Below are 13,482 nucleotides of genomic sequence, written 5' to 3'. Positions count from 1 at the left end.
ATGGTCATGAAGGGTAAAAGGTGTAGGGTGTGACCACTGCAGGACCACCTTCAGGAGAACCACTGAAAGCAGCTTTCCTCTGATTGGCTGCCCCTTGCCTGGCTTCCTCTCACAGCTGTGAAGGTTGAGAAAACAAACTGTTAATCTGGTGAGGAGTTAGAACCTCGAGAGCTGAGTAGAGACGAGCTAACGGGTCTGACAAAGATGCCCCCTCTGTGTGCCATCACAGATATCCCAGAGTTGAAAAAACGGCATCGGCAGCCTGATGTTTTGGCTCGAACTGAGCACATTATTATTAGAAACTGCATTAACGTTTGTGTAAATCTGAAACTCTACATTTAAACGATGACTCTGAAGAGTCTGAAACTTGGTAAGGAGCAAAATATTAAACCGTCTCTGCTGTCTGAAGCTCAAAGACGTTTGTAGACGGGCTGTGTTAGTGTGGACGTGCAAACAGGACGTAAACACAGTGAGAGATGCTTTGTGTGCTCAGCACTGCAGAGTTATATATAGGCTCTAAATCACTCAGCTGCACTCTTTAAACTGGCTTTCAGCCCTCACGGTCACTGTCAGAATCATAGGTAACCTGACACTCACGTCATTGGACAACGGAAGGAAACACAGGCAGGCACAGAAAGAACCGGCCAATCAGGAGGCCCGAAACTGGGCCACTGTTGTCCGCTACAGCACCTGGAATTATGTTTATTATTATTATTATTATTATTATTGTTATTATTATTATTATTAATCATCATCGTCATCATCATCATAATCATAATAATGAGAAGAGGGAAATCAGCTGTGCACTGTGCATGCTGTGTGTTTGCGCCATTGCGCTGCGATGTGACCTGGTTTCTTCTTCAGTGGTGCTTCAGCCGGTTTGTGCTGCCCACAGAGCTCATTAAAGAAACATGGAGCGACGCAGCAGAGAAGAAGCTGAGCAGCGCGAGACGGAAGGACAGAGGACGCACGTGAAACATGATTTTCAGTTTCAAACATTAAATCCTAAAAAACGAGTTAAAACCTGAGTGATCAGTCAGAATCTCCTCTGAGCGCTCGTTCTGATTTTATTCAGAGGTGAAATCATGGAAGCATGAAACATAAGTATTTTTACCTAATGAGTTTCAATTCTTGATTTTTTTCGTTCTCATCGTTCAGGTGAAGTTTTGAACTCTGAGCTCAGGTTACCTCAAAGCTGCTCTGACTGCTGGAGCCTTAATAAATTATGTTAGTTGTGACTTTGTATGATTTCCTGATAACATGAACGAGGTGTTTGTTTGATTAAAGTGGAGCGCACCTGCAGTTGTAGGGCGGCGCCATCCAGAGGAAGAAGTCATTCTTACAGCTGATAATTACATGAAAGACATTTTACACAAACATGATGAATGAATGAAGAGGCTGTTGTGGAGATTACCTGTCACCAGGTGTGTCCTTTACATCTCTATCATGTGGAGTTCCTGTCCTTTCCTTGATTGGCTACTGGGTTGCTGTCACACGACTAAAACCTCAGGTGTGTTGTCACAGGCGATTTATTAAAGGTGGAGACAAGTGCAGGTGTAACTTTAGGAGTCCTGCTTCGTCACTCCAGCAGGTGGCGGAACTGCATCTCGATGTTTGCGGTAAACCACCGTAGAAGAAGAAGAAGAAGAAGAAGCAGGAGGAGTGTCCGTGAACGTGTGGAAGGAACCGGTCACATTATTGTGGCGTCTGAAAGGTGAACAGGTGAGTCCGCGGCTCGTTTTTACCGGAACTCGCTGAATTCACGAGGCTAAAGCAGGTCGTGCATTAGCATTATCCCGAGCTGACACTCAGTTAGCTTTATGCTAACCGCGTGCTCGTTAGCCTTCAGTCACCAGGTATTCCTGTAACACTGTCCTGACATCAGCTGTGTGTGTGGGGGGGTCTATTCGGCTGGTGTTTGAGTGTTAATTTTTCGTCATTTGTCCTGTGACGTAACAACGTCGTGACGCGATCAGCTGCTGTTGAGACTGACACTTCCGGGATTTACTTCGAATAAACTACAAGTAACAGTAACAGGTGAGGACAAACTCACCTGAGAGTTACTGAAGGTCTGGGGTCTAGGTAAGGCGGTGTCACGTGGGTTTAACTTCACAAAACAGAAAAAATCCCCAAAGAGGATTAAAAGAATGAGTGTATCGAAAACCAAAAGGGGGCAAGATTTTCCATTTACTACTAATTATTTATTTATTTTATGAATGTCAGAAACGAATAATAACACATGATGATAATGGATTTTATTTTGGTAAGTTTTTAAAACTAAAATAATGTTTTGAGCTAAACGTTTCAGTGTGTTTCTAAAGTCAGACTTTAAATAAAATAAACGGATCTATAGACAATAGACACAAGTGAAACATGTTTTATAATCAATAATTTGACAGATTAATGATCATAATAAATAATATGATAAAATAATCTGGTCTTCCTGTGTTATAGCAGGTGTTGGAGATGTTGGGGCTGCGGTGCATCATGGGTGACCTGCGAGGAGGAGCGGCCCTCCTGCAGAACCTCCGGAGGACGTTTGTGTCTTCGGCGGTGCTGAGTTCGAGGTGGCGGCTAGCACCGCAGGACAGGCTCCCTCAGGCTCGCTTCCTCTCTGGTGATCGGGACTCGTCGGCGTCAGTAGCGGCTAAAATGAAGCTGCGGACTCGGCTGCTGGTTACGCTGTTGTTCGGCGGTGGGCTGCTGGGTGTGTGGTGGTTTGTGCACTCAGAGAAGCAGCAGAAGCTGCGGCAGCAGCGGGTGGAGCAGCTGCGGCAGGTGGCGCTGGGGCAGGGCACCTTCAGCCTCATGGACCACACGGGGTGCCGTCGGACAAAGAGGGACTTCCTGGGCAACTGGGTGCTGCTGTACTTTGGCTTCACACACTGCCCTGACATCTGCCCTGACGAGCTGGAAAAGCTGAGCACTGTCGTGGCGACGCTGGACCGCGACACTTCGCTGCCGCCGGTGCAGCCCCTTTTTATTACTGTGGACCCAGAGCGGGACGACGAGGCGGCGCTTGCCCGCTACGTGAAAGACTTCCATCCCCGGCTGGTCGGGCTGACGGGGACGGTCGAGGAGGTGAAGCACGCAGGGCGGGACTACAGAGTGTACGCCAGCGCCGGGCCCAAAGATGAGGACGGTGACTACATCGTGGACCACACCATCCTGATCTACCTTGTCAGCCCTGATGGCCTCTTTCTCGACTACTACAACAGGATGAAGAGCGCTGAGCAGATTGCTGACAGCGTCCGCAAACACATCAAAAACTATGCCGCGCTGTGAGCGCCGGCTATATAGCAACCAATTACAGACTGTTTTCATAACAACCCTAACTCACCACTGGAGGATAAACTGCTTCCTGTCCTAAAACGGGACACTTCTCCATGGTAACACAGGACTGTAAACGTGTTTGAAGTGAAAGTTTGTCGATAATAACAATGTGAAAATCCGGAGAGCATGCCGTCTCACTTCCTGTCTCAGCCTGGTGGTTTCAGTGTGTGTGGCCAGGTGTCAGGAGAGGAACACACACAGATTTCCTGTTTAAGGTGTTCCTCTGGTGACACCTGGACAGACTTCGTGTTCCTCAGGCAAATGAAACAGTCTGACTGCTACCATGTGGAGCTGACATGTTTATCGGGTTAAGTTTACTTCTCTCTTGCTCGTGACTGACCTGCTCAGTGTGGATGAAGTGTGTTTACAGCTGGAAGAAGTGCATGCTAGGACATTTTCTCCAGTCTGTCACATAAATGGCAGTGGGACATGCTCTCTGAGAAAGCGTCAGTTTTCATATTTCAAAGGTCAGATTGGCCTCAGGGTGTGAGGACCTCGCCGATTCCAGTGAACAGGTCAGCGATAGGGATGATCAGCTGTAATGTTGCTGTGGAAACAAGTTATATTATGGTAGACTTTAATGAAGCGTGAGTGACAGACAGGTTCTCGCTAGAAGGCTGTGCGTTTTTGTTTTTTGGCTTCTTGTTACCATCAGATTTTCCCCACAGACACAGAGAGTGCAGAAAGAGTGACAAACATTTTATTACAAAAACTGATTAAACATTACATTTGATATCAGAGCGGCTTGTGCTGCATTCAGGCCTTCAGCGTGTCAAATCTGTCCGTCGCTCTGTGCGTGCTCAGTAGAGTCAGAGCCATTGTGTCCAAACTTCCCTCCAAATCAGCGCAACTGTCGATCTCCACCGTGTAGTCATTTGCCTGCAGGGGGTAGAGAGTTGTGATCAGCAACCAATCAGCTGCAGCCATATATTGACAGGAAGTGTAGACTCATCAGAACAGACTTTAAACCTTCTGACGGTGTCACTGATCAATAAAGTGATCAGACAGCTGTTCTGTTATTGATCAGCGAGCTCATCAGACTCTCGTCTGTCTTTAATCAGCTCAGAGGATTTAAAGAAATAAAAGCACTTCTGTCATGGAGGATTTTCAAAATAAAACTTCAGAATAAAACCATCAGACTGATCCAGTTTCCTGTCCTTACCTTTTTCACAGTAAAAGCCCTAAACACACACCTTGGTGTTCACTGGAATGAACACAGCTATGCTCCATAGGGGTGGGTTAAAAAAAAAAAAAAAAAATCAATTTTCCTATTTTAATCGATTTTAGTTTGAATAATGCATCAATTCATTAAATTCTGAATCTATTTTTAAATAAATGTATTTTGCTAGAAACGCCAGAATCTCAGGTTAAAGCTCACAAAACTATTTCAACCACTGCAAATGAGAGCAGGTAAACGGCTCACATGTGGACATGCTGTCGGTGCTGAAGGCTGACATCACACTAGTTCTGAAGCTGCAGGTTTCGTCACTCTGACCAAAATTCACTGAACCAGCAGCAAAAGATCCAAACTATGCTCTGTTTGAAAAACATGAATTCCCTCTTTTGCACCCACCACAATAAAAAAAAAAAAAAAAAAAAAAATCACACTTCCTGCACAGCTGTCTCTGTGTATTCAGAGACCACCTCTGATGAATTCTCACAAGTGTCAGCTTTGTTTTTATACATAGATATAAATATGTATATGTACTGATAAAATATCAGAATCAAACTATTTTTGAGTCTAAATTAAATTGAATCCAATCAGTTATAGAAATCAGTGACGATACCCAGCGCTAATACTGAAGTGGGTCTAAACACAGACTGTATATAAAAGGACATGGTGACATCATCTACTTCTGCATAAAGCCTGGCCATTTTATGTGGTCCTACGCTAAAAGCTCCTATTTGACACTGATTGGACCAAACATGTTGTTTTATTCAGTTAGATGGGAGGACCTCATCAGGAAACAGTCAGCAATAGAATGTTAAACATCTGCAGCGCTGCGCTCATCATTGTACCGAACTATGTGAGTGCAGAGCCGTAACTACGACACCATATTAACGTATCAATGCTGCAGTTTATTGTTTATGCTTTTTAGAGAATTCACCATCATTTGATTACGTCCCTGACTGGAGCAGGTAACGCTCACTGTTTGGGCAAAACTAGTCACAAAATGCGCAAAATGCCTCCTTTGGATTTGAGCGTGCTCAGATCATTAAAGTAAGTGTGGTCTGATGTGTGTGATCTCGCTGCTGTTATTGTTTGATCGCTAATGTTTGTGCAGGTGTTTTACCAGCTGCAGGGAGGCCAGCAGGTACTTTGAGGCTTCAAAGTTGTCTAGACCATGAACGATGGCTGCAAACGTTCTGCGGCATCCAACGCTGCTCAGCGCTCTCACGATGCGGTCTCCATAATCATGGATGTCAAATGCTGGGCGTTCCTCCTGGAAAATGGAGAGGCGGGGTTTAGAGTCAGAAGGGGTTTGAGTCAGAATCGGGGTTAATTTGCCGGACCGGGCTCAGCAGGTTTTACCTGCAGTGCCAACTCAGGGCGGATCTTCTCCTCCCAGTCTTTGACCCGCCGAGACAGCGCTGTCTCCTGAGTGTAGCCACGACTGTTTACCACTAGCTGCTCCTAAATCCCACACACAAAGGATTAATCAACTTCCTGCTATTCAAAATAAAAGTTTCACCTTCTTCATGATGGATTTATAAGTAGTTTGATTTTTCTGATCACGGGTAGCTTCTAGCAGTAGGAACAAACCTTACAGGCTCCAAGTATTAAAAATCTGATCAGAATGTACTGAACATACATGAAGATAATAGTATTGATAACTGACCACTCGCAGCTTCACCAGATCCTCATAACTGAGTTCATCTCGGTGAGCTTCTGCGGACACAAACAACATCAGATCATTACACACGTTCCACTGTTCATGTATCGATACTGAACTGATCGATCAGCTTCAGTCTGAATCTGAAGCATTTTACCAGGTGAAATGTGCTCCGGTCCACCCACAAACTCGGCTGGGATGTCATCGGGAAACATGTCGTGCTCGTTGTCCGAGGCGTCATCATCCCCACCTTCAGACAGACATGTCAGGCTTTAACACACTCAAACATCTTTTATGACCCTGAACTCAGACCAGCACTAAGACTGTTACCCAGCAGGTCCTGTCTTAACTCTTCCACAGGCTCCTCCCCCAGTTGACCAGGCCCCACCTCCTCTGGCTGTAGGAAGGTCCTCTTCAGCTCCTCGTCAGACATCGTCACGCCCTGAGTGACATAATAAATGTGATAGTAATGAGTCATAATCTGACGATAACGCAGTTTGACCCTGATAAAACGACCTGAACTGCAGCTGAGGTCACTGCTGACATCACTGTGATGTCAGCATGGATGATGGTGTGTGCGTCTTACGGCTCTTCTGTTGATCCTCTTCTGATTTTTGAGTTTGTCTTTGATCGTGCTCAGGTAGATGTAGTTGAGGTCTGAAAAACAGGAAGTCTCAGCTTCATTTAACAGGAAGTATAAATTCAAATCTTCAGATTAAAAGTCTTTTTTCTGAACAGAAACGTTTTCAGTCTATTGTTACCTGTAAATGTGGGTCCATTTTTCAACTTGTGCTCTGGAGGGTCAACTGAAACAAACAAACACAAACAAGAAGTGACATGTTAACAGATAATGGGTCCACACGAAGAACATGAGTGCTTCAAGCAGTTTGTTCTTACAGGTTCCTCTGAACCAGCTTCTGAAGTCCTGAAGGAAAGCGGCTCGTTTCCTTTTCCTCTTCCCGCAGTCATCCAGCCCGTCGGGAACTCTGTAGCACTTTCCTGCAGAAGACACAAAACTCTGTGAGCGCCAGCAGACTGAACACTGAAACACGCCACACGGTCCCCATGGTTACCTGGTTTCAGCGGTTTGTCCTCCTCAAGCATGGCGTATGGGTCATGGAACGCCCAAACATTCACCTGAAGAAAAAAAACACAAAGATGTTTCATAATGAAGTTCTAGTAAAAAGGTAAAATTTAATGAATCTAGTTAGAAAACAAAATGAGTAACCGGAGCTTTATGAAAACTCATTTTTTCAAAATAAAAGCACTGTTGTGCTTTATGTTTGTGAGATTTTTGACTAGAGGAAAATAAACGCTCCTGTAGCGAACACTGAGCTGCAATCTGGGGGATTAAAGGAGATTAACATACAGCAGGAGGAACTGGCTCCTCTCTCCTCGGTTTGTTGGGTTCCAGCTGTTGCCTCTCTCGGATCATCCGACCATCACTCGGAGCCTGAAACATACCAACGACACTGAAGTTACACAAGAAAAAGAAGATGAAAAGGTGGTGGCTGAAACTGTTCTGTGATTCTAACAGATGAAATCTCCTCCACCTGCAATCTGTCCACATGCTCCTCCTCCTGCTCCATGTTGTCCAACTCTAAGGGGAGGAAATCGTCTGCTGCATCTCCTCCACCCTCCTCAGCATCAGCTCTGCCCATTTCAGCATCCACTGGAACCACAGCATCTGAGGCAGTCAAAAATCAGAAACCAAAGTAGTGAAAGTCAAGAAGAAAAAAAAAAAAGGAAGAAAAGCAGGAGGAAATGTGTCATGAAGGACTGAACAGGTGAGGTGAGGTGTACCTGGGGGCTGGGTCTCTAGTTGAGCGGAGTCACTGTGAGCCAGGGAAGTGGAAGCAACTGATCTGAATGTGAGCAGGATCATGTCGCCCTCACCTGGGACAAACAGGTTGATCCTGAAGTCCTTCTGACTGCACAGGATCTCACCTTTCACACTGACACACAGGCACAGCACCAGGTGAGACCTCATCATGGGGGAGCGGGGATTAGCTCTCATTTAGTTGCTGTGCGAGATCACTGACCTGATGAGAGGCAGTTTCTTCTTCTCGTGGGTTTCAGGTGCAATCAGAGACTCAGGAGGAAGAGGCGACACGTCCACAGTCTGCATAGGTCAGAGGTCACAGGCAGAGGTCAGAGGCCAGAACGAGCTGCAGGTAAACTGACCTCAGAGAATCAAACTCACCGTGTTGGAATCAGATTTCTCAGATCGGTCCGACCCTTCCAGGTCCAACACAGAAAACTGAAGGACACAAATGATGTTACTCATTTACACCTGAGCACAACTGACTTCGACAGGATAAAGAGTTACAAAAAAGGAGGAAAAATAAAAAGGCAAAAATGACACAATATATATTTAAAAAGAATTTCTGTGAAAATTTGAGGTCAATGTTTATTTTATATTTTATGATTAAAGGTTGAAACTGAAAAATCTAGATCATTAATAATAAATAATTAAAATAAAATAATTAATGATCACGATAAAGAATATTTTACATTTAAGGTTCTAATTTTTTGAATATGATATGGCCAGTGACTGAATGAAGTGACTATGTAACCCCGAACGCCCTGTGAGCATTGTTAGAGAATGGCTGTAACAGTAAAACCTTGACTCTGTGCCTGCTTTCATTCTCCCCTGCTAACTCACGTTACCTGAGGGGTACCTCAGGGCTTGCTCCAGGTCCCCTGTAACTTGCTGTTTATATTCTTGAACACAGATGCCACATTTTCACCCAAACAGCTTCACACTCAGTGACCTCAGACGCTTCAGTTCCAGCTGACCCTGACTTCCTGTCTGCTCCAGGACCGGATTGTTTCTACAGCTCGGCTCACTCTGCAGTCTCTGAGGGTTAAAGAAGACCTTGGCTCTGGAGCAAGCAGGCTAATGACACCAGGCTCACAGAGTCAGGTGCTTCCTTTAAATCACCTCTGAAAACATGTTTCATAGACTTTCTTTGAAGTCTATAAAAAAATGTCAGCTATCAGTTTTGAATTAGTTTTTTTGAACAGAAACATTTTATACTTCTTTTCCTTGGTGCGGTTTATTTTTGAGTCTAACATCCAGATCTCAAAGCACTTTATCGCCAGTGTGTTTAAATGAATGAAGCCTTTACCAGCCTCATGAAAGCTGAAAATCGAATCAGGGACGAAATGTGACTCTGGAAGTTTTCTCTCAGGTAAAGAACCATCTTTAATAAAAGCTGCCTGGTCTTTTTTTTACCTCCTCCAAGTTGTCAGCATCATGACTGCTCGCTGCTCTGCCATCACCCTCCTGAGACTCTGTTGCCTGCTTGTTGCGTCTGTCGGGAGAGCACAAAGATAACGCGTGAACCTACAGCAGAAAATCAAACCAGCATGTGGGCGGAGTCATGCCTACTTCTTGTTCTTGTCGTTGATGTACTCCAGAGTCTGGAACACCAGGCTGTGCAACAGCTCCACCTGAAACAGACGCAGATGCCGTCACATGACTCCATCACAGCCTGGGCGGGGTCATGTGACTTGTGTTTGGCTCACCTTCTTGCTGTAAATGCAGGCGGAACCCTGGATGAGCAGCGCAGCCTCTGCGAAGTTCAGCCGGGTTTTCCCACCATCAAAGGTGATGCACATGTCATCCAGCTGCAGACACACAGACAGATGTTACTCAGCTTCACTCCTTCAGGCTGTGACTGACTGAAATCCCACCTGGATACTCGTTTGTGTCTCTGTGGATCACCTGAAGCTGCTGGACCCAGAGCAATTTGCCTGAAAAGTGGTTGTTACCTTCCAATTACAGCTCTGTCTTCTTCTGTCTGCATTAGAAGTACTGCAGAGCTTACTGCTAAAACTGACACCCTCTCTCTGCTGCTTTTACTCTTTACAAAGAACCCAGGTAGCCAGACTGAACCTGTAGGTGAGCCTGTTTTGGGGTATGGACCACATATTTGATGCAGACAGATATTGCTGTCTCGTGTCAGTTTGTAAGGAGGACGAAAGCTATCAAAGTAAGAGCCTCTGTGGTAAAAATAAATCTGAATACCGGATTCAGGTTACCTCATCTAAGTAGTCGTTTAGCTCTGACGCCAGGTCGATCTCCCAGTTCTTGGTGAGCTCTCGGATCGGCTGGAGCAGGTGAGCGTATCGGCTCTCTGTGGACTCCATCTCACCTGAAACAGGTAGAACCAGAACAGGCTGTGAATCCTGCGGGGTCTCAAACATCACTCCGTCTTTAAGCAGCTCGTTTCTCTGCAATGCTCTGAGTTGCAGATGGAACACTCTCTCATTTTAAACTCAAGCAAAGATGACTTTCATTCAGCCCAAATTTGATATAATAGTAAATTCATAAAAGCCTGTAATGTTGATCCGAGCGCAGAGCTACAGCTGGACTGTACATATCGATTTAAGTATCGATTATCAGTTTTCATGGTGAACTCTTTGCATTCATCTGTCCTCAAAATCAAACAAAACTGCGTTATCGCAGCTGTGAATTCTATTAAACAGCGTGATAATTGCTACGAGCGAAAGCGGCAAAAACTGACATAAAAAAAGAACGAAATCAAACCAAAGTACGTTCAAAAATGTGATTATTTTAATCGCTGTAGTTAAACCTGTGATTAAAAGATAAACTTAACAAATTAACTTATTCTTAATCTAACGCCGAATATACCGGGACATCCCACTGTTTAGTAAACCGTGTTAACTAATCCTCTGTGAGGTCGATTTTTACATCAATCCGAATGAAACTCAGATATGTCAGAATTATCAACGCAGTGTGGCGGAGCGTCTAAGCGACTGCAGCTGTCAGCGCTTGAACACTTGGCTCATTTAACTGCTCAGTTTGGTCATTTTTTATAAGAGAAATACCTGAAAATAAGCAGGTGTCGCTAACATGAAGCAGCGACGGTGTTTAAGGAGTAAAATCAGAGAGAAACTTACCGAAAACCCTGAGCTCAGCCACACCGGGGCTAACTGTTTGTAGCCGTTAGCACAACACTCAAAGTACCCGCGTTAAATTTCTTCTTCGCTGCTCTTGTCTGTGTAGCAGCTCCGCGTGCTGCCCCCTGGCGGTGCCTTGGTGTGATGCAGGCTGCCGGCCGCTAGATGGCAGCGTTGCAGTTTAAAGAAACTGGGCGCGCTGCTGCCTGCACCTTGGGATCCGTTTATAACAAATACAAATAATTTGACATGCGCAAAACAGCGCAAGAGCAAAGCCAAGTCAAATAATGAGAATTTGGACTCCATATTTCATATTTATATCTGCAGATATCAGGCTAAAACCATATTCATTCATTGGAATTATTTTGTAATATCACAGTATTTAAAGCCCCTGTTTCATTTTTGTTTATACATGATAACAAGCTAAATAAAACCCTGTGCTACACTACTAGTGTAGGGTTAAAGGTTATAGAATCCTAAAGCAACAAAGCAACAACAAAAAACAAAATAAATAATCAATTAAGTAATAAGTAAAAAAAATAATCACAAGCTGTTTGGATAATCTTTTAGAAAAAATAAAACCATGAAGTGAGAAGTCGTAATACTGACGTGAATGTGTGTACTCTTCCTCATCTCACTCTTCTAGTGCTCAATGCGAACACCATGAACAAGTCTGCAGCTTGAGAACGCCCCCTGTGGAGTAGGAAGTGCACTGAGGGAGGTCTCTGCTCTCCTCTGAGCCTGAAACTCCTGCTCCAGACCACACTCGCAATCCACCAACAGGTGAGGAGGGCAGGAAGAGTATCGAGTATCTGGCTAACTTTCAGAATAAAAGCCCTCGTGCAGACAATCAAAGCCATGTGAAGGACACATAAAAATATGATCATCTTGGTTCGACCTGATAGAGTTTAAATGTTGACTACCTGGGCATGAAACAAAACAAGCAGTGAGCGGAGCCATGCAGCCGTGTGCCGTGACATCATCGGAAGCACACCGTGGTCTGAACTCTGACCATCACAAATCATATCTGCAGATGGAAACATGATGAGATTTCCTCTGCACACAGATCTGATTTCAGGTCGTCCTCAGAGTGTGTGTGTGTGTGTGTGTGTGTGTGTGTGACTCTTCCTCCACACATGAAACCAGTTATTCTTTGTGATTTAATAAAACTTTATTTACAAAAACAGCAGGTGATGTCATTAAGAAGCAATGATGATGATGATGATGATGCTGGGTCTCAGGAAGCCTCCTCTTCCTCCTGCAGCAGCATTAGTGAGTATTATTAGTCTGAGAGGACAGCTGTAATTAATGCCTCTGAGAGGAGGATGACGGGGCAGCAGAACCTAAATTTAACACTCCTAATTTAAACAGCCGGATTTCTAATCCAGGAGACGACGCCCTCCTCCTCCTCCTTGTCTTTCCTCCTCAGAGGTGTACATGCTGCTTGGGAGTCCCACTGTTTTACTTTCCCAACAGAGACAAGACGACAAAGGACGCAAACGTCGTCACGGCTCAGGAGGAACACTTGTGGAAAACATCTGGCCACATGTGATTATGAAGAATACTCCTCTGATAAACTCAGAGAAAACAATGCACGCAGAGGTTTCCCAGCAACACCCCATCCCCATCGCACTGCGCTCCTCTTCATCGTTTATCTCTTCCACTGGAGCGCCAACAGATTACTGAAATGCCAGCAGCTGCACGCCATTCTTAGCCCAACACAAAATGTCTCAGAAAAGCTACAGACTAACAGGTAGCGCTGCTGTGGCGCACAGCCATCCTTTACATACAGTCTTTGGCTAATAACACAGAGCGTCTGTCAGAGGAAGGTGTGACTCTGCAGCAGAACATCCTGGACTCAGCTGCAGGTGAAGCTGAGCCATGTGTCACAGTCATATTTGCCTGCTGCGCTCCATCACACCCGTAGCAACAGTGAGCACAGAGACTCCGCCCCCACAAACACCTCCGTGTGCACATCACCTGATAACTCATGGTGTCAGCACACAAGTAAATCTAATCAGCATTATAATAATAATCATTAAGAGTTCACAGCACGTTAACCTGAACAGCTGCAGTTCCTCTAACTTCCACCAGAGGCTCCCACCCTGCATTGTTATGGGCGTGGCCTCTGTGACTGACAGGTGGATGGTGACACAGGCTGCTGGTAATTCACCAGAAACTCAAGGGTTACATCATGTCCATCTTAAATATACAGTCTGGTATCTAGAACACGTTCCACAGCAGGAGGAGGAGTCTGCACCTCTGACCTCCAAACACCTGCCATGGATGTCAGAGACAGCGGAGCGAGTGGTATGAGGTAATGAGGAGGTGTGAATCTCAGCGAGTGAGTGGAGTGAAGATCAGCACGCTCCTCCTCCTCAGAGGT

General features: G+C 45.1%; 2 protein-coding genes across 6 annotated transcripts; one reads left to right on the top strand and one right to left on the bottom strand.

Moving 5' to 3' along the window:
• Positions 1-1,491: 1,491 nt before the first annotated feature.
• sco2 (synthesis of cytochrome C oxidase 2) lies at positions 1,492-4,724 on the top strand. Of its 4 annotated transcripts, none has more exons than XM_025899595.1 (3): positions 1,492-1,510; positions 1,592-1,722; positions 2,455-4,724. In XM_025899595.1, the coding sequence occupies exon 3, from the start codon at positions 2,467-2,469 to the stop codon at positions 3,283-3,285; it is 819 nt and encodes a 272-aa protein (XP_025755380.1). In that variant the 5' UTR covers positions 1,492-1,510; positions 1,592-1,722; positions 2,455-2,466; the 3' UTR covers positions 3,286-4,724. The 4 variants fall into 4 exon arrangements, with proteins under 4 accessions (XP_025755380.1, XP_019202642.1, XP_019202641.1 ...); XM_019347098.2 differs by lacking the exons at positions 1,492-1,510; positions 1,592-1,722 and adding exons at positions 1,737-1,856; positions 1,977-2,037; XM_019347097.2 differs by lacking the exon at positions 1,492-1,510 and having other exon boundaries at positions 1,525-1,722; positions 2,458-4,724.
• ncaph2 (non-SMC condensin II complex, subunit H2) lies at positions 4,018-11,251 on the bottom strand. 2 transcript variants are annotated; one of them, XM_013273527.2, is made up of 20 exons: positions 11,097-11,251; positions 10,215-10,327; positions 9,699-9,800; positions 9,562-9,623; positions 9,406-9,484; positions 8,371-8,427; positions 8,210-8,289; positions 7,971-8,122; positions 7,721-7,854; positions 7,537-7,620; positions 7,241-7,304; positions 7,065-7,166; positions 6,929-6,973; positions 6,754-6,824; positions 6,498-6,609; positions 6,325-6,417; positions 6,174-6,223; positions 5,867-5,968; positions 5,628-5,777; positions 4,018-4,212 (listed from the first exon to the last, which is right to left on the bottom strand). In XM_013273527.2, the coding sequence occupies exons 2-20, from the start codon at positions 10,320-10,322 to the stop codon at positions 4,090-4,092; spliced, it is 1,770 nt and encodes a 589-aa protein (XP_013128981.1). In that variant the 5' UTR covers positions 10,323-10,327; positions 11,097-11,251; the 3' UTR covers positions 4,018-4,089. The 2 variants fall into 2 exon arrangements, with proteins under 2 accessions (XP_013128981.1, XP_025755377.1); XM_025899592.1 differs by having other exon boundaries at positions 6,174-6,220.
• Positions 11,252-13,482: the final 2,231 nt, after the last annotated feature.

The sequence above is a fragment of the Oreochromis niloticus genome, linkage group LG17 (genome assembly GCF_001858045.2).
Source record: "Oreochromis niloticus isolate F11D_XX linkage group LG17, O_niloticus_UMD_NMBU, whole genome shotgun sequence".
Lineage (NCBI taxonomy): Eukaryota > Metazoa > Chordata > Actinopteri > Cichliformes > Cichlidae > Oreochromis > Oreochromis niloticus.
The sequence above is the reverse complement of the archived record's forward strand: the minus strand, read 5'-3'. Positions and strand labels throughout refer to the sequence as shown.

What these genes read in the sequence shown, in the direction of transcription:
- sco2 (XM_025899595.1), top strand. Translation starts at nt 2,467, where the DNA reads ATGTTGGGGCTGCGGTGCATCATGGGTGACCTGCGAGGAGGAGCGGCC.
- ncaph2 (XM_013273527.2), bottom strand. Translation starts at nt 10,322, where the DNA reads ATGGAGTCCACAGAGAGCCGATACGCTCACCTGCTCCAGCCGATCCGA. An exon ending in AGCATGTGGACAGATTGCAG is followed by an intron (nt 7,621 to 7,720) that starts GTGGAGGAGATT and finishes GGTATGTTTCAG; the next exon opens with GCTCCGAGTGATGGTCGGAT. An exon ending in ATCTGGTGAAGCTGCGAGTG is followed by an intron (nt 5,969 to 6,173) that starts GTCAGTTATCAA and finishes TGTGGGATTTAG; the next exon opens with GAGCAGCTAGTGGTAAACAG.